Genomic DNA, 27689 nt, shown 5'->3' on the forward strand with positions numbered 1-27689 from the left:
CTTGGGGCACTTCCAAGGCTGCAGATTGTAATTGATGGAATGGTTTTGATTTAGCGTTCCATCTGTGTCATGCTCAATATATCACAATTTCCTATGCAAATGATCCACTCAAGGATCGTTTTGATTAATGGCACAATGAGTCACATTATAGCCATTGGTTTTCAATGGCTCATTGTACCGGTTGGCCTGCTACTGGTAAGCACCCTACTGACCCCTGCTGGCAGCGTAATAATACTACAGGCCATTTGTCAACTCTCAATAATACAATTGATAATATATTTCCTGGACCAACAAAATTAATTCCAAGAGAGTTGAATTTAAAAACATAAAATGGTCATCATCTGTAAACCGAAAACACTAAATGCTAAATTGATGTGAGACTAGGAACACAGACTACGACCAGATCGAGAAAAGTCATTTATTTTGCTCCAGACTGAAGTGTTCTTAACCCAAACCAAGCAATCGTGACATAGGGAATCTCAATGTCAGGATATGCTTTGAAGAAAGAATTGAAAATGTTGGGCAAAAAAGGACAGCTATACAGGAAAAGGGTAGTAGCTCATTAAAAAGAGTCAAATTCATAACATTAAAAAAAAGACAACACAACATCAACAGCCAAACAATAGCATTGTGACAAAAGCACGGTTCCCGGCAAAACTAATATTTAGAAAGGAGTAACTAATACAAATGTGATCAAAACAATTATTTACTACAGTAACTTGCAATAATATACAATCCCCAGAACCAGTCACACCGCGCACGCACACGCGCACACACACACACACACACACACACACACACACACACACACACACACACACACACACACACACACACACACACACACACACACACACACACACACACACACACACGCACACGCACACGCACAACAACCATTACCACAACATTATAAAAACATGACATGTAATAAATACTAAAATAAGCCCGGTTTAAATCTGAAATAACTATCACTGATTAAAAGGACTACATGTGTGTGATATCCAGGTACAAATCAAATCAACAGTCAATATATTCCGGTAGAAAAAAAGCGATGAGTAAATGATCAGTGGAACTGACATTCAATGATCAAAACACCTAAACGGCTACAAAAACACTAACCTCTAAACCAGGGTGACAATATTTACTCACAGTAAAAAAACGATTCATTTTTTTCCCATTTGGCCCTGCGCAATATAATGAAAAGTTGCCCTGCTCAGAAAAGTACATCATAGGCCTTGGAGCACTGTGTATGGGACTATGGTATCAAATCAGAATGTCTATCACCAAGCGTTCCATCTCCCTGTATTCCCTGTCAGAATCATGATGGTTGTTAATGTAGCACACATACAGAACAATGGATGCCGTTAATTTGATTCTCAGGTGAACTTCAGCGAACCAGTTAACTACGCAGACAGACACCAATGTCGATAGAAGGCTGATATCTCAAGCCAAAAGGAAATGATTCTAAGGGTCCTTGTAAATTGGCTGTATGTGACTAGAACCATTGGGTTACAAAGACAGCGTCCCATGGACTGGGATCATCCCTCAAGGTCAAAGTTCATTTGAACAGCTGTCCGCAGTACCAGCGTTCTTTCTTAATCTCAACCATATCATTTAAAAACAGAGCGAGACTTCCAACAGACCCCCAACCACTGCCTCTCCGTTTTGCCATGTGATGAGCACTGTGCATCTATCCATAAGTGCTCTGTTGTAGAGGCCATGGCCTCTCTGTGTATGTATGGCTTGTGCTCATTCATGGCTTTTGCATTTCCCCTTTAGGACTCTCTCACTCCGCTTCTCTCTGACTCGTTCTACGACAGCGCTCCTTACCTCAGGTGCTTACGACAGCGCTCCTTACCTCAACATGCAAAGCGTCAGCATCATGTCCAACTGCATGCTCATCGTCACCCTGCTAAAAAGTGACTGAAAACTTCACAAGTGTGATCTTAAAGCCGACGAAAATGTCTTCCGTAACTTACCATACTGATGTAAAGCCTCTGACCGAAATTTAGAAAACAATAGTCTAAAGCTTTGTTCCATTCAAGAAATGACACGTTAGTTTATTTCTTGAGAAAATGCATGAGATGGGACAAGCTACTGGTATAAATACATATAAAGTCCTTGCATCATTACGATAATGCAAAATACCATTCAGCATATTCTTTCAAAGGAAAAAGGGACGTGAACCCTTTTGTTTCATCTTAAACTAGTCTCTTAGTTTGTTCATAAATAAGATCTTAGAATTTGGAGATTCTACATGACTTTGGACTTAGAGGGGATATAACAAATCATCTCTGGTCTTTCAGAGCCAGTATTCCAATCTGTCATAGCTGAATTAATGTGCTTTATTCTCCTAACTCCTTTCCTCCTACTCGTCCCCCTCCTCGGCTGCTAGCTCTTTTCTAGCTTCGGGGGTAGAGTTTGGTGTGGTGGCTGTGTTTTTAGGTTTGTTGTAGCGGCAGAGGCAGCTGAGGAAGATGATGACGAGGAGGAGGAAGAGGAGCTCCGTCGAGTCTCCACACCTGTACTTGTCATCTTGAGCTTGCGCCGCTTTGCAAGGGGGGCGTTGTCGACACTCTTCAGAAAGAAGCCCTCCCTCTTCCCCTTGTTGAATGCCTAATGGAGAGGATGTACATACAATAATATAGCCTACTTATTCTATTACATTGCACATACACCTCCATTATATACTAAGTGGACAGTCTACTAGGTACACCACACTGTTCATGAAAATGCTTCGCTCCTACAGACAGCGAGTCGCGTGGCCGTGGCTTGCTATATAAAAATCAGGCAGACAGGAATCAAGGCATTCAGTTACTGATCGATTGAACGTTGGAATGGGCAAAAAGACTGACCTAAGCAACTTTGAGCATCGATATGCTATGATCATCGATGCCATGTGCGCCATTTCTAGTATATCAGAAACGGCCAGCCACCTGGGATTTTCACGCACAACAGTGTCTAGGGTTAACCGAGAATTGGGCGACAAACAAAAAACATCAAGTCAGCGGCGGTTCTGTGGGCGAAAACAGCTCGTTGATGAGAGGTGAAAAGAGAATGGCAAGAAGCTAACAGCTGGGCCACAAACAGGCAAATAACGGCCCAGTACAACAGTGGTGTACAACAGTGGTGTGCCAAACGGCGTCTTAGACCGCACAACTCGGCAGTCCTTGTCATGGATGGGTTATTGCAGTTGACGAGAAAAAAAAGAAGCATCTCCAGTGGGCACGCAATCACAAACTTTACAATTGAGTGAAAAAAACCACATTGCCTGGTCTGACGAATCCGGGTTCCTGTTGCGTCATGCTGATGGCAGAGTCAGGATTTTGACGCAAGCAGCATGAGTCCATGACTCCATCCTGCCTAGTGTCAACAGTGTAGGCTGGTGGCGGTGGTGTAACGGTGTAGGGAATGTTTGGTCCCTTGATATCAATTGAGCAATGTTTCAATTCCCCGAAGAATTCTGAATGTTCTGGAGGCAAAGGGGGCTCCGACCCAGTAATAGATGGTTGTACCTAAAACTGTCCATTAAGTGTATTTCTCTACTGTCGTTACATTGCACATACCATTTATTATATTAATATATTATAGTGTTTTTTATAGTCATATTGTGTTGTTAGGCTTGAGACTAAGTCACTATATCCTCCAAAAACCAGCTTTTTACATGGGCTACCAACACATTTAAATAATGATTGACAAACTTGTCATTAAATACCAATGAGCTAATGATGCACGATTTTGGCATAAAAAAATTGGCTCTTTTGCAAGGACACGGTTTAGTGGAGCTAGCCAACTACACAGCTAACACAATGATTCAGACGGAAGTTGGAAAGACAGCAGACTGCATTTCATTTGACCTGTTTTTCTATTGACATATCTTTGTATATACAGCACCAGTCAGAAGTTTGGACACCTACTCATTTAAAGGGTTTATCTTAATTTCTACTATTTTCTACATTGTAGAATAATAGTTGCGACATCAAATCTATGAAATAACACTTTTGGAATCATGGAGTAACTAAAAAAAAGTGTTAAACAAATCTAGTTCATATTTCAGATTCTTCAAAGTAGCCACCCTTCGCCTTTGACAGCTTTGCGCACTCTTGGCATTCTCTCAACCAGCTTCATGAGGTAGTCACCTGGAATGCATTTAAATTAACAGGTGTACCTTGTTAAAAGTACATTTGTGAAATTTCTTTCCTTCTTAATGTGTTTGAGCCAATCAGATCAGGTGTGACATGGTAGGGGTGGTATACGGAAGATAGCCCTATTTGGTAAAAGACCAAGTCCATATTATGGCAAGAACAGCTCAAATGGGCAAAGAAAAACAACAGTCCATCATTACTTTAAGACATGAAGGTCAGTCAATCTGGACAATTTCAAGAACTTTGAAAGTTTCTTAAAGTGCAATCGCAAAAACCATCAAGCGCTATGATGAAACTGGCTCTCATGAGGACCGCCACAAGAAAGGAAAACCCAGAGTTACCTCTGCTGCAGAGGATACGCTCATTAGAGCTAACAGCCTCAGAAATTGCAGCCCAAATAAATGCTTCTCAGAGTTCAAGTAACAGACACATCTCAACATCAACTGTTCAGAGGAGACTGTGTGAATCAGGCCTTCATGTTGCAAAGAAACCACTACTAAAGTACACCAATAAGAAGAAGAGGCTTGGGCCAAGAAACATGAGCAATGGACATTAGACTCTCACCATACCCTCTCTGCTATGCAATCTGGTTTCAGAGCTGGTCATGGGTGCACCTCAGCCACACTCAAGGTCCTAAACGATATCTTAACCGCCATCGATAAGAAACATTACTGTGCAGCTGTATTCATTGATCTGGCCAAGGATTTCGACTCTGTTAATCACGACATCCTCATCGGCAGACTGGACAGCCTTGGTTTCTCAAATGATTGCCTCGCTTGGTTCAACAACTACTTCTCAGATAGAGTTCAGTGTGTCAAATCGGAGGGTCTGTTGTCCGGACCTCTGGCAGTCTCTATGGGGGTGCCACAGGGTTCAATTCTTGGACCGACTCTCTTCTCTACATACATCAATGATGTCGCTCTTGCTGCTGGTGAGTCTCTGATCCACCTCTACGCAGACGACACCATTCTGTATACTTCCAGCCCTTCTTTGGACACTGTGTTAACCTGTTACTCCTACCCCCTACTATCTGATCACTGAAAATGGAAAAATATATCCATGCGCCACTTCAACCGATTGATAAAGGTGATCCACATTAAATGGGGCCGAGGTTGCAATACCTACAGCTTCCACACGATGTCAACATTCTTGTCATTTGCCTAGGCTTTGTTTCTTGGTCAAACGAAGAAGAGACAGCCCATTTCTTCAGGTCTCCGACTGGATATTTTGGTTGAGATTTACCCGGACATTATTTCCAGACGTACAGCTATAGAATATACATCGCCTCGTGATCAATTTGATCGCTTATTAACGTTTACTAATACCTAAAGTTGCATTACAAAAGTATTACGAAGTGTTTTGTGAAAGTTTATCGTCGACTTTTTTCATTTAAAAAAAATGACGTTACATAAGACGCTATTTTTTTTGTTGATCACACAGTCTTCATAGATCGATATCTAGGCTATATATGGACCGATTTAATAAAAAAAAAAAGACCCAATAGTGTTTATGGGACATCTAGGAGTGCCAACAAAGAAGATGGTCAAAGGTAATGAATGTTTTATATTTTATTTGTGCGTTTTGTGTAGCGCCGACGATGCTAATTATTTTGTTTACATTCCCTGTGGGTCTTTTGGGGTGTTACATGCTATCAGATAATAGCTTCTCATGCTTTCGCCGAAAAGCATTTAAAAAATTTGACTTGTTGCCTGAATTCACAATGGGTGTAGCTTTAATTCAATACCCTGCATGTGTATTTTAATGAACGTTTGAGTTTTAACTAGTACTATTAGCATTTAGCGTAGCGCATTTGCATTTCCGGATGTCTAGATGGGACGCCTGCGTGTCAGGTAGGAGCAAGAGGTTAACAACCCTCCAGGCAAGCTTCAATGCCATACAACTCTCCTTCCGTGGCCTCCAATTTCTCTTAAATACAAGTAAAACTAAATAAAATCCTCAACGATGTAATTTACAAAATAGCCTCCAATATCCCACTCAACAAATTGGATGTGCCATCCGTTTTGTCACCAAAGCACCATATACTACCCACCATTGCGACCTGTACTCTCTCGTTGGCTGGCCCTCGCTTCATATTCGTCGCCAAACCCACTGGCTCCATGTCATCTACAAGACCCTGCTAGGTAAAGTCCCCCCTTATCTCAGCTCACTAGTCACCATAGCATAACCCAACCGTAGCACGCGCTCCAGCAGGTATATGTCTCTGGTCACCCCCCAAAACCAATTTTCTTTTTGCCGCCTCTCCTTCCAGTTCTCTGCTGCCAAATGACTGGAACAAACTACAAAAATCTCTGAAACTGGAAACACTTATGTCCCTCACTAGCTTTAAGCTGTCAGAGCAGCTCACAGATTACTGCACCTGTACATAGCCCATCTACAATTTAGCCCAAACAACTACCTCTTTCCCAACTGTATTTCATTTATTTATTTATTTTGCTCCTTTGCCCAATATTTTTATTTCTACTTTGCACATTCTTCTACTGCAAATCTACCATTCCAGTGTTTTACTTGCTATATTGTATTTACTTCGCCACCATGGCCTTTTTTTTGCCTTTAACCTCCCTTATCGTATATAGACTTGTATTGACTATGTTTGCTTTACTCCATCTGTGTCGTTGTACAGTGGGGCAAAAAAAGTATTTAGTCAGCCACCAATTGTGCATGTTCTGCCACTTAAAAAGACGAGAGAGGCCTGTATTTTTTATCATAGGTACACTTCAATTATGACAGACAAAATTAGAAAAGAAATCCAGAAAATCACATTGTAGGATTTGAAATTAATTAATTTGCTAATTATGGTGGAAAATAAGTATTTGGTCATTAACAAAAGCTTCTCAATACTTTGTTATATACCCTTTGTTGGCAATGACAGAGGTCAAATGTTTTCTGTAAGTCTTCACAAGGTTTTCACACACTATTGCTGGTATTTTGGCCCATTCCTCCATGCAGGGCAACACAGACTTTCAACTCCCTCCAAAAATGTTCTATGGGGTTGAGATCTGGAGACTGGCTAGGCCACTCCAGGACCTAGAAATGCTTCTTACGGAGCCACTCCGTTGCCCGGGCGGTGTGTTTGGGATCATTGTCATGCTGAAAGACCCAGCCACGTTTCATCTTCAATGCCCTTGCTGATGGAAGGAGGTTTTCACTCAAAATCTCACGATACATGGCCCCATTCATTCTTTCCTTTACACAGATCAGCTGTCCTGGTCCCTTTGCAGAAGAACAGCCCCAAAGCATGATGTTTCCACCCCCATGCTTCACAGTAGGTATGGTGTTCTTTGGATGCAACTCAGTATTCTTTGTCCTCCAAACACGACGAGTTTAGTTTTTTTTAACCAAAAAGTTCTATTTTGGTTTCATCTGACCATATGACATTCTCCCAATCTTCTTCTGGATCATCCAAATGCTCTCTAGCAAACTTCAGACGGGCCTGGACATGTACTGGCTTAAACAGGGGGACACCAATGGCACTGCAGGATTTGAGTCCCTGGTGGCGTAGTGTTTTACTGATGGTAGGCTTTGTTACTTTGGTCCCAGCTCTCTGCAGGTCATTCACTAGGTCCCCCCGTGTGGTTCTGGGATTTTTGCTCACCGTTCTTGTGATAATGTTGACCCCACTGGGTGAGATCTTGCGTGGAGCCCCAGATCGAGGGAGATTATCAGTGGTCTTGTATGTCTTCCATTTCCTAATAATTGCTCCCACAGTTGATTTCTTCAAACCAAGCTGCTTACCTATTGCACATTCAGACTTCCCAGCCTGGTGCAGGTCTACAATTTTGTTTCTGGTGTCCTTTGACAGCCCTTTGGTCTTGGCCATAGTGGAGTTTGGAGTGTGACTGTTTGAGGTTGTGGACAGGTGTATTTTATACTGATAACAAATTAAAACGGGTGCCATTAATACAGGTAACAAGTGGAGGACAGAGGAGCCTCTTAAAGAAGAAGTTACAGGTCTGTGAGAGCCAGAAATCTTGCTTGTTTGTAGGTGACCAAATACTTATTTTCCACCATTTGCAAATAAATTCCTTAAAAATCCTACAATGTGATTTTCTGGATTTTTTTTTCTCATTTTGTCTGTCATAGTTGAAGTGTACCTATGATGAAAACTACAGGCCTCATCTTTTTAAGTGGGAGAACTTGCACAATTGGTGGCTGACTAAATATGTTTTTTGCCCCACTGTATGTGTCGAACTGCTTTGCTTTATCTTGGCTAGGTCGCAATTGTAAATGAGAACTTGTTCTCAACTTGCCTACCTGGTTAAATAAAGATAAAATAAAAAAAAATTATACAGTGGAAATCTGTCCTTTGGTCTGAGTCCAAATTTGAGATTTTTGGTTCCAACCTCCATGTCTTTGTGAGACACAGAGTAGGTGAGTGGATGATCTCTGCATGTGTAGTTCCCACCGTGAAGCATGGAGAAGGAGGTGTTATGGTGCTTTTCTGGTGACGCTGTCTGTGATTTATTTAGAATTCAAGGCACACTTAACTAGCATGGCTACCACTGTCATCAAGGCAAAGGGTGGCCACTTTAAAGAATCGCAAATATAAAATATATTTTGATTTGTTTTACACTTTTTTGGTTACTACATGATACCATGTGTTATTTCGTAGTTTTAGTGTCTTCACTATTATTCTGCAATGAAGAAAATAGTGAAAATAAAGAAAAACCCTTGAGTGAGTAGGTGCGTCCAAACTTTTGACTGGTACGGTATCTATAAAAACAATATACCAATTCATGATTTCGACTGGCTGAGAAAAGCTGCCCGTATGTCTGTCTGGCCCCTACACATTCATTACTGTGTGGGACAGCTAGAGATCGAATTTCAATATTGAAACATTGCTGCAAAAGTCAGAGACAGGTGGCAAGGTTTATACACGCCTCTGCTGTTGAAAATCAATTGCTAGCCTAAAGGAAATGGAAGATAATGTCTAGATAATTTTTTACAGTGGAGATCTAGTTGATAAATAGCCTGGCTGGGCTGATGAGACAGTGGATTGATTGCACAGGGAGATGGAACAGTAAATAGGCATTTCAACATCATAGCCTTAGCCGGTGGTAACTTGTGGAACAGCTGGGACACGGTTGTAACCAATCAGCATCCAGGATTAGACCCACCCATTGTATAAATACTCATATACTATATTTTTTTGACTTGATATTTTTATTGAATACTTTTTTATAAAATGTTGCACTGTTTGAGAGAAGAGCTTGCAAGTAAACACTTCATTGTACAATACGCAGTACTCTGCAAATGCCAAATTGACTTTGATTTGGTTGGGAGAGTAGGAAAAATAAAATCAAAAAGTTAAAAGGAACAAACTACTTTTTCCTCAATTGATTTGAGTAAAAAAATGTAAAAAAATATTAAGAGTTCCATTACCTTGTAGGTGGCGTTGACATAGGAGCGGACGATGGGGCCACTGGACTCGAGCACATCTGGGGTGCAGAGGGGGGGTGGAGGATAAGATGGTCCCGCCCTGCAGCCAGCTGTTCTCTCTCAGAGCAGACAGCTTGAGACGCCTCTCTGGATCCACCGTCAGCAGCCCTGAACACAAACGGGGGGGGGGGGGGGGTTTAGAAGAGTGAGGGAAGGAGAGCAAAAATGAGAGGTGGGGCAGGGAGGAATAAGGAAGGTTAGGGAGGAGCAGAGAAAGCAAAATGATAAGGGTGTGACAGATAAAGGGGTTCCATTATAAAAATAAAAATAAATATATATATTAGTGCCTTCAGAAAGTATTTAGACTCCTTGACTTTTTCTACATTTTTAGGTTACAACGTTATTCTAAAATGGATTAAATAGATTTTTTCCCTCATCAATCTACACACAATACACGCTAATGACAAAGCAAAAACAGGTATATGTATATTTTTTTCTAATTTATTCCAAATTTAAAACAGAAATATCACATTTACATTAGTATTCAGACCCTTACTCAGTACTTTGTTGAAGCACCTTTGGCAGCAATTACTGCCTCGAGTCTTCTTGGGTATGACGCTACATGCTTGGCACACCTGTATTTGGAGAGTTTCTCCCATTCTTCTCTGCAGATCCTCTCAAGCTCTGTCAGGTTGAATGGGGAGCGTCGCTGCACAGCTATTTTCAGGTCTCTCCAGACATGTTTGATCGGGTTCAAGTCCGGGCTCTGGCTGGGCCACTCAAGGACATTCAGAGACGTGTCCCGAAGCCACTCCTGCATTGTCTTGGCTGTGTGCTTAGTGTTGTTGTCCTGTTGGAAGGTGAACTTTCGCCCCAGCCTGAGGACCTGAGCTCTCTGCAGCAGGTTTTCATCAAGGATCTCTCTGTACTTTGCTCCGTTCATCTTTGCCTTGATCCTGACTAGTCTCCCAGTCCCTGCCGCTGAAAACACCCCCAGAGCATGATGCTGCCACCACCATGCTTCACCGTAGGGATGGTGCCAGGTTTCCTCCAGATGTGGTTTCATCAGACAAGAGAATCTTGTTTCTCATGATCTGAGTCTCTTCCGTCTGGCAACTCTACCATGAAGGTCTGATTGATGGAGTGCTGCAGAGATGGTTGTCCATCTGGAAGGTTCTCCCATCTCTCTGTCAGTGACCATCCAGTTCTTGGTCACCTCACTGACCAAGGCCCTTTCCCATTTTGGATGGGCGGCCAGCTCTAGGAAGAGTCTTGGTGGTTCCAAGCTTCTTCAATGTAAGAATGATGGAGGCCACTGTGTTCTTGGGGACCTTCAATGCTGCAGAATGTTTTGGTAACCTTCCCCAGATCTGTGCATCGACACAATTCTGTCTAAGAGCGCTACGGACGACTCCTCATTTTTGCTCTGACATGTACTGTCAACTTTGGGACCTTATATAGACAGGTGTGTGCCTTTGCAAATCATGTCCAATCAATTGAATTTACCACAGGTGGACTCCAATCAAGTTGTAGAAACATCTCAAAGATGATCTATGGAAACAGGATTCACCTGAGCTCAATTTTGAGTCTCATAGCAGAGGGTCTGAATACTTTTGTAAAAATGTCTGAAAACCTAATTCTGCTTTGTCATTGTGTGTAGATTGCTGAGGATTTCATTTTTTTAAATGCTGTTACGTAACAAAATGAGGAAAACGTCAAGGGTTCTGAACACTTTCCAAAGGCACTGTATGTAATGAACAGATGGGATAAAATGATGAATTGCATCAATGTCAATGAGTGAATTAGGTAGGATCCACAACACACCTTTCACAAGCTCTTTAGCCTCGTCTGATACACCCTTCCAAGCCTCTCCAGCCAAAGAGAAGTCACCCTCTTTAATCTTATGCATGATGTCGGCAGCATAAGATGAGGTCATCCCCGCCCGCTGCTGCTGCTCACTCTGAAAGGGCACCTGTCCTGACAGCATGGTGTACTGCCAGAGAAAAACACAAACATCATCAATAACATAACCATAATTTGTTTTTACTAATGACACATTACAGAGTCAGTCAGTAGTGTAAGTACCAGGATGACCCCAAGGCTCCAGAGGTCGCAGGCCTGGTCGTAACCGGTGCTGTGGAAGAGCTCAGGAGCAGCGTACTGCAGTGTAAAGCAGGGAGTCTGCAGGGGGGCGCTGCCTGCAGGGCACAGTCGGGCAAAACCAAAATCTATCACCTTGAGCACCGAGTCCTCCCCCTCGTCTGCAAACAGCACATTCTGCCAGGCGGAGAGAGAGCGAGAGCAGTGAGTGGGCAGTGCAGGAATGACTCCGTCAACAGAAGGTTACATTCATTGGCTGATGTAATGGAGCAACAAATGTCAATTTATTTCACCCTGAACCAACAAAATACAATAGGCCATGCTTAGTGGTTTTTACAGCATTGCTAAATACCTTGATCTCATTACACTCACTGCCTGCAAAATTTGGTCGGTGTAATATTGCAGCCATTTCAATGTGTGACTTCTTCCTGGCCATATATTTCTATAGATTCTAGAATATATTCAAACTCCCTCTCTGTGAGTCAGTCTGTTGGCCCACCTCTGGTTTGAGGTCTCTGTGCACCACTCCAGCCTCGTGCATGAAGCCGACAGCTGACACCAGGCTCCTGAGAAGCTGACTGGCCTCTGCCTCCCCAAACAATTTCTTCCTCTTGATCCTCTCCAGCAGCTCCCCCCCACGCAGCAGCTCCATCACCAGGTATGTATGGAACTGAGAGAGGGAGGAAGAGATAGGGGTGATTGAGAGGGAGATAAGAGAGAGAGAGAAGATTAAGGTTGTGTCTGTGATGTGAAAATTGTTTATTGCTGCATGATTGCTTAAATTTCCCAATATATTCCCCAAATGTCAAACATTATTGTGATTTGAGTCCTGCCACCTTGTAAGTAAACACAGCCAATGAGAAGAGAAAGAACACCTGACAGTTTTGTCAGTGCTTGAATGTGTGTCTGCTGATGGCATTTCTACCATCATTGTGTACCTGATCAGTGTAGACCTCATGCAGTTTGACGATGTTGGGGTGAGCCTCACACTGCCTGAGGGCAGCAATCTCCCTCTGAGTGTTTACTTCCATTCTAACGAGACAGAGTCACACAGGAGACAGAGAGAGACAGACAGACAGATAGACAGAGACAGACAGACAGAGAGAATGAGTTCAAAGGCATTCATGCACCAAAGGTCAACAACACAAACCACCTCAGTGCACCAAACAGGTATGGTAAATCATTGGAATAGAATATATTAAAACACAGCAGCGTGAAGTGTGTAATTCATCATGCTGGTATAACAATGACACATTGCATTAGTGCGTGACGGTCTCTCAGCCAGCGCCACGCCCGGCTCACCTGCGGCTGATGATCTTGACGGCGTACTCATGGCCGCTCTGGTGGTGTCGACACTTCCTGCACACAGAGAAGCTACCCTCGCCCAGGGGCGCCCCCTGCAGGCACAGCTCATACAGCTGGAAGAACGTAGAGTCCTGCAGAGGACAAGAGAGAGGGAAGTCAAGTACAAACTACACCGGAAACTGTGGAATGTGTCAAAATGTGCTCCACTGCAGGAAATGTCCAAATCCTACCCTTGCTAAATGTGAAAATGTTGCACATAGATTTTTTATATACTAATGAAGCACAGGTTGAGCTCATGTCAAACAGGGTTCTACATAAGACCCTCTCTGGATACATTCCGGTGATAGTTATTGTGTCGTCAATTGCCACTGGAAAATAGGCGTTTGACAAATCACTGACTTAATAGACCCAGAGGAAAACAAATGTTTCTTTTTTCATTTCGGTTGATGAAAACGAGGTGAAATTATCTCTGTGACTAAAATATGACTAGTAAATGAACTGGACAAACATTTTTACAGAGCTTGAGAGCTTTTTTTGTAAGGCTTTCTCAACGCAATGTTGCAATTCTGTTATTGGTGGGAAATAAATACCATGCTCAGGTCATTCATGATTCACCTCTCTGCCCAGCAACCGTTATCCAATCTGGCAACAACAAATCAATGCTGCAAATAAGGCCCACGCCATGGCTACTCTACCGGTGGTACAAGCTCCCGGTAGAAAGAAAAATGGGCGACGTTTGGAGCCATCTTGTCAATTCAAACAAGACCGAATGCAACGTTTCCACAGTGTTTGCACCCACAAGTTGACAGGGAATAAAATACTACCAACCTCAAGGCACATCTGATAACTCAGATAACAACAGATTGATAATCCTAGCTTGATAGTTTGCTGCAACCTAGAAGACCACTACTGATGACAGTACTTCAATTACAATACAGCTACAGTATGTCAAGGGGTGAGATTTGTATCTGCTGCAGAGTAATGTGTTCTTCTGCTAACTTGGCTGTTGGGTAGATAATCATGCGGTAGGATGTTATGCAGAAAAATATGTTGGTAGGACCAGGCTATGTATGTTTGTGCACATGGAAGTCAGTGATTTGTGTTTACTATAGGGTAATGAGGCACACAAAAAATACACATAAAGTGACTAAAATTAAAGGATTTAGTTGACTAAAATGGCCCACTGTTTATCATTTTGACAATAACGAGACTAAATAATTATTCAATGACAAAAATATGACTAAGACAATGATATTTTATACAAAATGACTAAGACTAAATAAAAAAAAATGAAAGAAAGTGCCAACATTAACACCGATACATTTCACCGAACCTCGTCTATCCTGCGGCCATGAGAGGATTAGTTCCATACCGCTAACATAGCACTGCGACGGACAGTGGCTGAGCCCGGCCGGTCTGCTCCCATCTGGCCCTCCATGAAGTCACCCATAACCACGTTCTTGTTGAACAGAATGGAGGGAGCAACGAAGGAGTAGCCCTGAAATGGAAGACAAGAGTCTTGTGTATGTAGGGTGTCTTTCTGTAACAGAGGAAGCACACAATGTGTATTTAACGAACCTGGAACAGGCGGTCAGTGCTTGGTGGGGTGCTGGCTGGAGAATAGACAGGATTCATGCCAGTGAACTCCTCAGCAAAGTTCCCCGTATCCAGCTCACTCCTGATCTCTGGTTTGAATGGGCTGACTACCTTCTTCTCAGCAAGGTCTGACCAACTGAGACCCTATGAATATAGAGCAATGGGAGGAGAATGGTGAGCAGAGTCTGTGTGTGTATGTGTGTGAGCACGTTGGGAGAGAGAGAGAGGGAGATGGGCCTAGAGACAGAGAGTGACAGGAGAGAAGAGGAGCACCTTGAAGAAGGCATGACTTTTGATGTCCTCGGCCCCTCGTGGTCCCGAGCCTAGTCTCTTGTGGGGGTCTTTAACCAACAGCTTCCTCAGCAGGTCCTGAGCCACGACTCCGATCATAGAGGGGAACGGCGGTTCGCAGCGCAAGATACGCCTGAGAGGAGGGCAGGAGGGGGCGGGCCGAAGAAGAGAAACAGGGAAGAGCAATCACTTTGCCTTTAGTGCCTTCAGAAAGTACTCATAGACCTTGACTTACTCCACATTTTGTTGCCCGATTCAAAATGGATTCAATATAAAATAAATGTATCTCACCCATCTACACACAATAACCCACAATGACAAAGTCAAAATGAAATGCAGAAATATCTCATTTGAATCCCTTTGCCATGGTACTCCAAATTGATCTCAGGTACATCTCATTTCCTTTGATCATCTTTAAGATGTCACTACAACTTGATTGGAGTCAACTGTTTGGAGAGGATTTAGAAAGAAACACACCTGCCTATATAAAGGTCCCACAGTTGACAGTGCATCAGAGCAGAAACTATATCATGAACTCCAAGGAACAATCAGAATTGTGATGAGGCATATCTGGGGAAAGGTTAAAAAACATTTCTAGAGCGTTGAACATTTCCAAGAGCACAGTGATCTCATTGGAAACCATATGGAACTACCCAGACTCTGCCTAGAGCTGACCGTCCGAACAAACTGAGCATCGGGGCAAGAAGGACGTCGGTCAGGGAGGTGACCAAGAACCCAATGACAATTCTGACAGAACTACAGTTCCTTGGTTGAGATTGGAGAACCTACCAGAAGGACACCAGTCTCCACAGCACTTCACAAAACTGGGCGTTAAGGGAGAGTTGCCAGACGGAAGCCACTCCTGAGAAAAAAGCATGACGGCATGCCTGGAGATTGCAAAAAGGCAAGTGAAAGACGGATCATAAGGCATAAGATTCTGCAGTCTAACGAGACAAAAATGTTACTCTTTAGACAGAATGCAAAGCGCCATGTCTGGAGAAAACTAGGCACAGCTCATCACCCGTCTAACACCATCCCTACCGTGAAGCAAGACTGGTAAGGAGAGAAGGAACAATGAATGAAGCCAAATACAGGCACGTCCTTGATGAGAGCCTGCTTCAAAGTGCAAATGACCTGTAGGAATGCTCAGCCGGTGTCGCTCATTCAGCCGAAATAAACTTTCAATCGGGTCTCCCCATTAAGAAACGAGTCGGAGTCAGAGGCCGAGCCTCCTCTGGTCTCTCCTCTGCCCGTTACAGGGTGAGACATCAAAGCCTCCCACCATTAGCTCTGACAAATTGAAAACCCTAGTCCTTTGCGACTCCATTACCAGCAGTATTAGACGTAAAAAGAATCATCCAGCGATCATACACTGTTTACCAGGGGGCAGGGCTACCGACGTTAAGGCTAATCTGAAGATGGTGCTGGCTAAGGCTAAAACTGGCAAGTGTAGAGAGTATAGGGATATTGTTATCCACATCGGGGCAAACAATGTTAGGATGAAACAGTCAGAGGTCACCAAGCGCAACATAGCTTCAGTGTGTAAATCAGATAGAAAGATGTGTCGGCATTGAGTAATTGTCTCTGGCCCCCTCCCAGTTAGGGGGAGTGATGAGCTCCACAGCAGAGTCTCACAACTCAATCGCTGGTTGAAAACGGTTTTATACCCCTCCCAAAAGATAGAATTTGTAGATAATTGGCCCTCTTTCTGGGACTCACCCACAAACAGGACCAAGCCTGGCCTGCTGAAGAGTGACGGACTCTATCCTATCTGGAGGGGTGCTCTCATCTTATCTATGAACATAGACAGGGCTCTAACTCCTCTAGCTCCACAATGAGATCGGGTGTAGGCCAGACAGCAGACTGTTAGCCAGCCTGCCAGCTTAGTGGAGTCTGCCACTAGCACAGTCAGTGTAGTCAGCTCAGCTATCCACATTGAGACCGTGTCTGTGCCTCGATCTAGGTTAGGCAAAACTAAACATGGCGGTGTTCGCCTTAACAATCTCACTGGAATAAAGACCCCCTCCATTCCGGTCACTATTGAAAGAGATTGTGATATCTCACATCTCAAAATAGGGCTACTTAATGTTAGATCCCTCACTTCCAAGGCAGTCATAGTCAATTAACTAATCACTGATCATAATCTTGATGTGATTGGCCTGACTGAAACATGGCTTAAGCCTGATGAATTTACTGTGTTAAATGAGGCCTCTCCTCCTGGTTACACTAGTGACCATATCCTCCACGCATCCCGCAAAGGCTAAGGTGTTAATAACATTTAAGAAACCAAATGTCTTTACATTTTTTATAAATAAAAGAAAAACACTGCGTTTTCATCTTTTGAGCTTTTACTAGTCATCCTGAAATCTCACTGAGTTCAGCCTACTCAATCACCTTTCCACAGACCCACTCCACAGCTACTGTTTACAGGGTCCTGGTCATACTCTGGACCTAGTTTTGTCCCGTGGAATAAATGTTGTGTATCTTAATGTTCCTCATAATTCTGAGTTCCCGAACTCATCTGCTCAGATCCCAACCAAGGATCATCAAAAGCCGTTATAAAATCATTGCAGATAATATTCACATGGAAAAGTCCACAGACCCACTCAAAAAACATTTGTCATGAGAAACTAGCCATCATCGAAAATCAGTGGGTTTTGTCCAACATGTCTCTGGTGCTACTCGATGCCACAGTCATACTCTGGACCTAGTTTTGTCCCGTGGAATAAATGTTGTGTATCTTAATGTTTGTCCTCATAATTCTGGACTAAATATCCACCGGAAGTGTACCAAACTCACTAAAAGTGGCAGTAATAAAGCCTCTCTTGAATAAGCCAAACCTTGACCCAGAAAATATTTAAATACAAAAAATAAAAAAAAAAACATTTAAAAAACAATTTAAAAAATAAACAGCCTATATCAAATCTCCCATTCCTCTCTAAAAATGTTTTAAAAGCTATTGCGCATCAACTCACTGCCTTCCTGAAGACTGAGACTGCAACAATGTGGCGTCAGACCAAGACTCTGCATCTGTCCTCGTGCTCCTAGACCTTAGTGCTGTTTTGATACCATTAGAACCCATTGGAAACCCAAATGAGACTGCATGGACAAGTTCTGTCCTGGTTTAGATCTCATCTGTCAGAAAGATATCCACCTGTCTCTGTGGATGGTTTCTCCTAGACCTTAATCAACTGTTTTGATACCATCAATCACCACATTCTTTTGGAAAGATTGGAAACCCAAATTAGTCTACATGGACAAGTTCTGTCCTGGTTTAGATCTCATCTGTCAGAAAGATATCAGTTTGTCTCTGTGGATGGTTTCTCCTCTGACAAATCAACTGTACATTTCGGTGTTCCTCAAGGTTCCCTTTTAGGACGTCTATTGTTTTCACTATATATTTTACCTCTTGGTGATGTCATTTGGAAACAGAATGTTAACTTTCACTGCTATGAGGACAACACACAGCTGTATATTTCTATGAAACATGGTGAAGCCCCAAAATGACCCTTCCTGGAAGCCTGTGTTTCAGACATAAGGAAGTGGATGGCGGCAAATGTTTAACTTTTAAACTTGGACAAAACAAAGGCGCTAGTTCTAGGTCCCAAGAAACAAAGATCTTCTGTTGGATCTGACAATTAATCTTGATGGTTGTACAGTCGTCTCAAAACTGTAAAGGACCTCAGCGTTACTCTGGACCCTGAACTCTCTTTTGATGAACATATCAAGACTGCTTCAAGCACAGCTTTTTTCCATCTACAGTTGAAGTCGGACGTTTACATACACTTTAGTCAAATACATTTAATTAAACTCAGTTTTTCACAATTCCTGACATTTAATCCTCGTCAAAATTCCCTGTTTTAGGTCAGTTAGGATCACCACTTTATTTTAAGAATGTTAAATGTCATAATAATAGTAGAGAGAATGATTTATTTCATATTTGATTTCTTTAATCACATTCCCAGTGGGTCAGAAGTTTACATACAGTCAATTAGTATTTAGTAGCATTGCTTTTAAATTGTTTAACTTGGGTCAAACATTTTGGGTAGCCTTCCACACGCTTCCCACAATAAGTTGGGTGAATTTTGGCTCATTCCTCCTGACAGAGCTGGTGTAACGGAGTCAGGTTTGTAGGCCTCCTTGCTCGCACACGCTTTTTCCAAGTTCTGCCCACAAATGTTCTATTGGATTGAGGTCATGGCTTTGTGATGGCCACTCCAATATCTTGACTTTGTTGTTCTTACAGCCATTTTGCCACAACTTTGGAAGTATGCTTGGGGTCATTGTCCATTTGGAAGACCGATTTGCGACCAAGCTTCCACTTCCTGACTGATGTCTTGAGATATTGCTTCAATATATCTACATAATTTTCCTTTCTCATGATGCCATCTATTTTGTGAAGTGCACCAGTCCCCCCTGCAGCAAAGCACCCCCACAACATGATGCTGCCACCCCCGTGCTTCATGGTTGGGATGTTCTTAGGCTTGCAAGTCTCCCCCCTTGTCCTCCAAACATCATGATGGTCATTATGGCCAAACAGTTCTATTTCTGTTTCATCAGACCAGAGGACATTTCTCCAAAAAGTATAATCTTTGTCCCCACGTGCAGTTGCAAACCGTAGTCTGGCTTTTTTATGTCGGTTTTGGAGCAGTGGCTTCTTCCTTGCTAAGTGGCCTTTCAGGTTATGGCGATATAGGACTCGATTTACTGTGGGTATAGATACTTTTGTACCCGTTTTCTCCAGCATCTTCACAAGGTCCTTTGCTGTTGTTCTGGGATTGATTTGCACCTTTCGCACCAAAGCACATTCATCTCTAGGAGACAGAACGCATCTCCTTCCTGATCGGTAAGACGGCTGCATGGTACCATGGTGTTTATACTTGCGTACTATTGTTTGTACAGATAAACGTGGTACCTTCAGGCATTTGGAAATTGCTCCCAAGGATGAACCAGACTTGTGGAGGTCTACAATTATCTTTCTGCGTATTTCTTTTCATTTTCCCATGATGTCAAGCAAAGAGGCACTGAGTTAAGATAGACCTTGAAACACATCCACAGGTACACATCCAATTGACTCAAATGATGTCAATTAGCCTATCAGAAGCTTCTAAAGCCATGACATCATTTTCTGGAATTTGCTAAGCTGATTAAAGGCACAGTCAACTAGTCTATGTAAACTTCTGACCCACTGGAATTGTGATACAGTGAATTATAAGTGAAATAATCTGTCTGTAAACAATTGTTAGGGAAATGACTTGTGTCATGCACAAAGTATATGCCCTAACCGACTTGACAAAACTATAGTTTGTTAACAAGAAAATGGTGGAGTGGTTGAAAAACAAGTTTTAATGACCCCAACCTCAGTGTATGTAAACTTCCGACTTCAACTGTACGTAACATTGCAAAAATCTGAAACTTTGTCCAAAAAGGATGCAGAAAAATGTATCCATGCTTTTGTCACTTCTAGATTAGACAACTGCAATGCTCTATTTTCCAGCTACCCAGGTAAAGCACTCAATAAACTTCAGCTAGTGTTAAACATGGCTGCTAGAATCTTGACTAAAACCCCCCAAAATGATCATATTACTCCAGTGCTAGCCAATCTACACTTGCTTCCTGTTAAGGCTAGGGCTGATGTCAAGATTTTACTGCTAACTTACATGGGCTTGTTCATATCTATCTTCCCAATTTGGTCCTGCCGTACATACCTACATGTACGCTATGGTCACAAGACGCAGGCCTCCTTATTGTCCCTAGAATTTCTAAGACAGCTGGATGCAGGGCTTTCTCCTATGGAGCTAAATTTTTATGGAATGGTCTGCCTAACCATGTGAGAGACGCCGATTCAGTCGACCTTTAAGTCTTTATTGAAGACTCATCTCTTCAGTAGGTCCTATGATTGAGTGTAGTCTGGCCCGGGGGTGTGAAGGTGAACGGAAAGGCACTGGAGCGATGAACCACCCTTGCTGTCTCTGCCTGGCCGGTTCCCCTCTCTCCACTGGGATTCTCTGCCTCTAACCCTATTACAGGGGCTGAGCTTACTGGAGGGGTGTGTCACTTGAGTGGGTTGGTCAACTGGCAGCTTCATTAAATTGCACCCGCAAAACACCAGTCTCAACGTCAACAGTGAAGAGGCGACTCCTGGACGCTGGACTTCTAGGCAGAGTTGCAAAGAAAAAGCCATATCTCAGACTGGAAAATAAAAACAAAAGATTAAGATGGGCAAAAGAACAGAGAATGGGAGAAAATCCCCAAATCCAAATGTGCAAAGCTGATACAAACCCAGGACGTCCTTAAAGCTGTAATTGCCGCCAATGGTGCTTCTACAAAATATTGACTCAGGGGTGTGAATACTTACAGTACCAGTCTAAAGTTTAGACACACCTACTCACTCAAGGATGTTTATTTTTTACCATGTTCTATATTGTAGAATAATAGTGAAGACAAAAACTATGAACACATATGGAATCATGTAGTAACCAAAAAAAAACGTGTTAAATCGAATCATATTTGAGATTCTTCAAAGTAGCCACCCTTTGCCTTGATGACAGCTTTGAACACTCTTGGCATTCTCTCAACCAGCTTCACCTGGAACGCTTTCCAACAGTCTTGAAGGAGTTCCCACATATGCTGAGCACTCATTGGCTGCTTTTCCTTCACTGTGCGGTCCAACTCATCACAAACGATCTCAATTGGGTTGTGGTCGGGAGACTGGAGGCCAGGTCACCTGAAGCAGCACTCCATCACTCTCCTTCTTGGTCAAATAGCACTTACACAACCTAGACGTGTGTTGGGTCATTGTCCTATTGAAAAACAAATTATAGTGGGACTAAGTACAAACCAGATGGGATGGCGTATCGCAGCAGAATGCTGTGGTGGTCATGCTGGTTAAGTGTGCCTTGAATTCGAAAATCACAGAGAGTGTTACCAGCAAAGCACCCTCACACCTCCTCCTTTATGCTTCACGGTGGAAACCACACCTGCAGAGATCATCTGCGTCTCACAAAGACACGGCGGTTGGAACTAAAAATCTCTCATTTGGACTCAACAGACCAAAGGACAGATTTCCACCGGTCTAATGTCCATTGATCGTGTTTCTTGGCCCAAGTCTCTTCTTCTTATTGGTGTACTTTAGTAGTGGTTTCTTTGCAGCAATTCAACCATGAAAGCCTGATTTACGCAGTCTCCTCTGAACGGTTGATGTTGAAATGTGTCTGTTACTTGAACTCTGAAGCATTTAATTGGGCTGCAATTTCTGAGGCTGGTAACTCTAATGAACTTATCCTCTGCAGCAGAGGTAACTCTGGGTTTTCCTTTCCTGTGGCGGTCCTCATGAGAGCCAGTTTCATCATAGCGCTTGATGGTTTTTGCGACTGCACTTGAAGAAACTTTCAAAGTTCTTGAAATTGTCCAGATTGAGACATTATGGTTAGTCAAATTAATGATGGATTGTCATTCCTCTGTGCTTATTTGAGCTGTTCTTGTCCTAATATGAACTTGGTCTTTTACCAAATACGGCTATCTTCTGAATACCACCCTTACCTTGTCACAACAACTGATTGGCTCAAACGCATTAAGGAAAGAAATTCCACAAATTAGCAAGGCACAACTGTTAATTGAAATGCATTCTAGGTGACTACCGCAAGAAGCTGGTTGAGAGAATGCCAAGAGTGTTCAAAGCTGTCATCAAGGCAAAGGGGGGCTACTTAGAAGAATCTGAAATATAAAATACATTTGGTTACTACATGATTCCATATGTGTTATTTCATAGTTTTGATGTCTTCACTATCATTCTACAATGTAGAACAGTAAAATAAACCTTCAATGAGTAGGTGTGTCAACTTTTGACTGGTACTGTATGTAAATGAGATTTCTCCATTTAATTTTCAATAAAATGTGCAAAAATGTCTAAACATGTTTTCACTTGGTCATTATGGGGCAGTGTGTGTAGATGGGAGAGAAATCCATTTTGAATTCAGGCTATAACACAACCAAATGTGTAATAAGGGGTAAGAATACTTGCTGAAGGCACAGCCCTCATTACAAGACAACCATTATGGCCATAAAGAACATGATTGAAAAGAAACAGCTTACCAGAATGTCTAATTAGGCTGCAGGCTTTATGTTACACATAGAACGCAGCACAACTCATTTATTTGTTATTGTATTCTGACAGCGAGATAAAGAGAGGGAGAAAGAAGCCACCGTTACAATAGATGTCATTATTTTGATAAGTAGCCGAGGGCCACGGGCAATGATGAAAGAGTTGGATGGAACCATGGTGTGTGTGTGAGGAGGGGTGGATGACACACAGCACTCACTTGGACACCTCACTCTGGGAGTTCCTCTCCCCCTCCAGTGTGAATGGGGACGCCCCCGTCAGCAATTCAAACATCAGGATACCCAAACTCCACCAATCTACTGACTGGGGTGGGCAGGAGAAAAGGGTCAAAAGGAAGAATGAAAAAATAAAAATACAAGAAAGAGAATACATTTGTGTTCTACAGTAATTGATGTCTAATGAACCGCCGTAGCTCATAGCCATGCCCCGAGTGATGGGTTAACTCTTACCTTTCCATGACCAGACTTCCCCCTGATGATCTCTGGAGCCATGTACTCTATGGTGCCACAGAACGAATACGTCCTTTCCTTCTGTAGTGGGGGGGGGTAAAAACACAAGTCTCATTCTGTAGTGACAAAAATATATGCATGGATGGATGGATGCATGCATACATGCACAGATTGCGTCCACACAAATAGAGGCATCAATGAAAAAGGTGTTTTTGTCGTACCTCCTCCTCAAGGAACTCTTTGCTGAGCCCAAAATCTGTCAGCACCAAATGTCCCTCGCTGTCCAATAGGATGTTCTCCAACTTGATGTCCCGGTACACGATGCCGAGCTGTACACATCATACCGAGCAAGAAGTTGTACACAGGATAACATAACATTAACAGATAAGAGCAAAGTATCCAGCCGAAATTGTATCATGTAATAGGACCACAGATACAATTAAGGAATGGAATATCAGCAAGGTTATGTAAAGGACAGAGAGGCTCGATAACATACCTTGTGGAGGTGCTCCAGTGCCAGGATAATCTCCCCGATGTAGATCCGCACCTCTTCCTCAGAGAAGTGATCCCGCTGGTACAAGTGTGTGAACATCTCCCCTCCGCTCACATAGTCTATACACAGACAGATACAGATAACACTTGAATAGAAAAACACACACACAGGCAGAAACACAGTATACACACACAGAGACACACTTTCAGCACTTCCAAGGTCATAGCCAGAGAGTTCCGCGTATGGGTTTGTTTGATCCAGCGCTCACCCAGGATGAGATGGAGCTTGGTCTGGGTCTGGAAGGCGTAGTGCAGTGTGACCAGGAACGGGGACTGGCGGATGTGCTCCAGCACCTGTCTCTCTGTACGCGTGTGCTCCGCTGTCTTCGCCTTCTGAACGATGGCTGCTTTCTTCAGCACCTGAGACGTTATCATCAACAGGTAGGTCAACCCGTCCATGAATTCTCCCCACATCAGACAATGTCAACGCTTTGGGTTGCCTTTGGACCAATGTCAAAGACGACACAGAGACTCACCTTCATGGCATATAGCTTCCCTTCATCGTGACCACTGTTCTTCCTGACCAGAAACACTTTCCCGTAGGCTAGACAGAGACAGAGAGGAAAGGTTGGAAACATTTATCACATTTAATTGGAGCCCCTCCCACCCATCCTACCACATTTACAACCTTAACTTTTTATTCTAAATGTTCCGCAAAAAAATAGACAGTAAAATTAAGTTATCCAGGTCTCCAATAATACTATGGCGCTATCCCGAGTGGTGCAGTGGTCTAAGGCACTGCATCTCAGTACAAGAGGCTTCACTACAGTCCCTGGTTCGAATCCAGGCTGTAATCACATCTGGCCGTGACTGGGGGTCTCATAGGACGGTGCACAATTGGCCCAGCGTCGTCTGGGTTTGGCCAGGGTAAGCCGTCATTGCAAATAAGAATTGGATCTTAACTGACTTGCCTAATTAAATAAAGGTTCAATTTAAAAATTCTAATCATGTACACTAAGTATAAAAAAAACATTATGAAGACCTGCTCTTCCCATGACAGACTGACCAGGTGAATCCAGGTTAAAGCTATGATCCCTTCTTGATGTCACTTGTTAAATTCACTTCAGTCAGTGTAGATGAAGGGGAGGAGACAGGTTAAAGAAGGATTTTTGTGTGTGTGTGCCATTCAGAGGGTGAATGGGCAAGACAAAAGATTGAAGTGGCTTTGAACAGGGTATGGTAGAAGGTGCCAGGCAAGAACTGAACTGCTGGGCAAGAACTGCCACACTGCTGGGTTTTTCACACTCAACAGTTTCCCGTGTATATCAAGAATGGTCCACCACCCAAAGGACATCCAGCCAGCTTGACACAACTGTGGGGAGCATTGGAGTCAACATGGGCCAGCATCTTTGTGGAATGATTTTGACATCTTGTGGAGTCCATGCCCTGACGAACTGAGGCAGTTCTGAAGGCGGGGGGGGGGGTATGCAACTCAATATTAGGAAGGTGTTTAGTCAGTTTATAAGCAATATAGTCAGTTTATAAGCAATCGACCCAAGACCGGCGCAGTGAGCCTCACCTCCTGTGCCCAAGACTTTGAGAAGCTCAAAGTTCTCCATGCCCACTCTCTCAGAATGGCCTGTGAGGTTCGCTGGGGGGGGGGGAAGAGTACAGTATCAGTGTTTGCATGCACACAACACACGCTCACGCTGGCAGGCAGGCACACACAGAAAACATAGCAGAGCACAGTAAACTGAATATTTTGTGACACCACACGGTCTGCTGGCATTCGTCCATGGCTGTGTTCCCAGGTGTCATGGTTCCCTGAGATATCACCACTCACCAAAATATAGCACATCAATCTGCACCTGAAGACAACTGAACACAGCTTGAACATACACTACTACTTCTGCTATTGCTGTGTCAGCCAAGGTCAGGATGCAATTGTGTCAGGAAACAGATATTGATCCGCAAAGAATTACAGAAACTCCAAACAATCACTTTTAAGCTTACGTAGAGCCCGAGCCCAATAGCTAAATTACAGAAGGCAATATTTACCCAAAGTGTAGCACATCTTGAAATCATTTGGCAGATTCAAATAATCAATTATGAAACAGTGCAGAGCTAGATTGCCTGATTAATCAGACTGTGCTACACAATTGAATTGGTATACAGTCAAAACAGGAGCGCAAAATCGTGGACATGTTCCATACAAAGCTAGAATGTTTAATACAATGACGTTTGAACTTACTCTACGGTTGGGCTATCGACTGCTCGAAATGTAGGACAAAATATCCCCAGGGAAGTATTATTAAACCGGCTTCGCAACCCAGGTCTGTGTGGTGATCAAGACGTGTTTGCTTATGACCGAAGGCACGTGCACAAGACAGAAGTGCCTGCATACAAACCAAAAGTCTCACCGGTGTTTATGTGGTTTTGTGCACGTGCCAGGTGATCGAAATGTAAACTACAGTACGTACTGGTGCTCTAGTCTAAAAAGTTGTATAAACAATACTTTCCTGTGAATGCTTTGTCTAAAATGTAGAGCAGCTGAAGGACCAACCTTGCAGACAAGCGGTAGAGTAAGTTAATTGCACTAAACATTCTGGCTTGTAAGGGACATTAACACTATTTTGTACTCCTATGTTTCAGACTGTATACCAATTCCATTGTGTAGCACAGTCTGATTAATCAGGCAAAGCGCTAGTTACGTTGATGGTTACTTACCATTGGTAATCTCATGTTTGACAGTGCAGGCTTTTCTCCGGATCCCTGTATCGGAGTCATCGCTACTACTACTACTACTACTATCCGAGCCGTCCCCAGACATATCAAATATTTATTTGGCTACTCTTCAAATTAAATAAACTGATTTGGCTATATTCGTATGTGTGTTCTATAACCCAAGACGCACCAGATGTGATGTATAGTCAGATAAAAGGAAAGGTTGAGCCTTATACGATTTCATTTGGGGGCTTTTGTATGCCTTGTGATCATGGTTGTGTTGTTGTGTTTTCTAAACAATATCATTGCTGCACTAAATCCCCTAGACATCCTGCTGTTCCGCCTAATCTTCAGGCGCACATTGATTTCCACCACACGACAATGATGATCGTCTGAGTCAGAAATCACAAAGCACGGCTTTACTTGTACTGAAGGGCAAATACGAGCACCATCTACCAAATATAACTATCACTGTAAAAAATAAACCAGTTATCGTCAATCTGTAGCTAGCTAACTAACTGTGCCCATAATGAGGATGTTGTTTCCTATTACGACAGACAAACTGCTACTGATCTCTCTCTAGCACTGATCTGGTTACAATGTAGCGCCGATCTGACCAGACAGCGTTAAACTGGCTACATAGTAGCCCATGTCTTGCTTGCTAGCTACCTTTCGCAACAATATATTTTGACAAACTGAAACTAGCTCGTCATTTGTAGCAAAGCCGCAAGAAACAATTACAACTAGCTAGCTAACTTCAGTAATACCACAACGCTAACGCTATGTGAAAGCTCGCTAACTTCACAACCTAGCTATCTTGTCAGAGATAGCTAGCCTGCCTGCTGACAATCGGTTCATTTTAATTTCATAGCAAGCTTACTGTTGATAGCATGTCGCGAAGAGTTTTTTTTATCCGGTTTCGTCCGGATAGGATGTGACTCGCGCTTAAGATATGCACCTTATGTGTCCAATTCATTTGACAACGATGACTGAAAAACTAGCTACCGGTAGGTTAGCTATCTAGCAAGTTGATGTTATGGCTGGGATTCCGTAGTACGGAAGCCG

General features: G+C 42.9%; 1 protein-coding gene across 1 annotated transcript; it reads right to left on the reverse strand.

The window, feature by feature from the left end:
• Positions 1-404: 404 nt before the first annotated feature.
• Positions 405-27689, reverse strand: LOC124007532 (ribosomal protein S6 kinase alpha-4-like). Its single transcript, XM_046318176.1, is given in 19 exon segments — positions 405-2619; positions 9549-9620; positions 9622-9713; positions 11370-11538; positions 11631-11822; positions 12145-12315; positions 12584-12677; positions 12948-13081; positions 14323-14448; positions 14529-14690; positions 14820-14970; positions 23159-23262; positions 23409-23489; positions 23630-23737; positions 23905-24020; positions 24170-24320; positions 24437-24504; positions 25480-25551; positions 26628-27689. Coding segments are annotated over 19 exon segments (2391 nt in total). The 5' UTR covers positions 26731-27689; the 3' UTR covers positions 405-2394.

Source organism: Oncorhynchus gorbuscha, linkage group LG02 (genome assembly GCF_021184085.1).
Source record: "Oncorhynchus gorbuscha isolate QuinsamMale2020 ecotype Even-year linkage group LG02, OgorEven_v1.0, whole genome shotgun sequence".
In the NCBI taxonomy this organism is placed as follows: domain Eukaryota; kingdom Metazoa; phylum Chordata; class Actinopteri; order Salmoniformes; family Salmonidae; genus Oncorhynchus; species Oncorhynchus gorbuscha.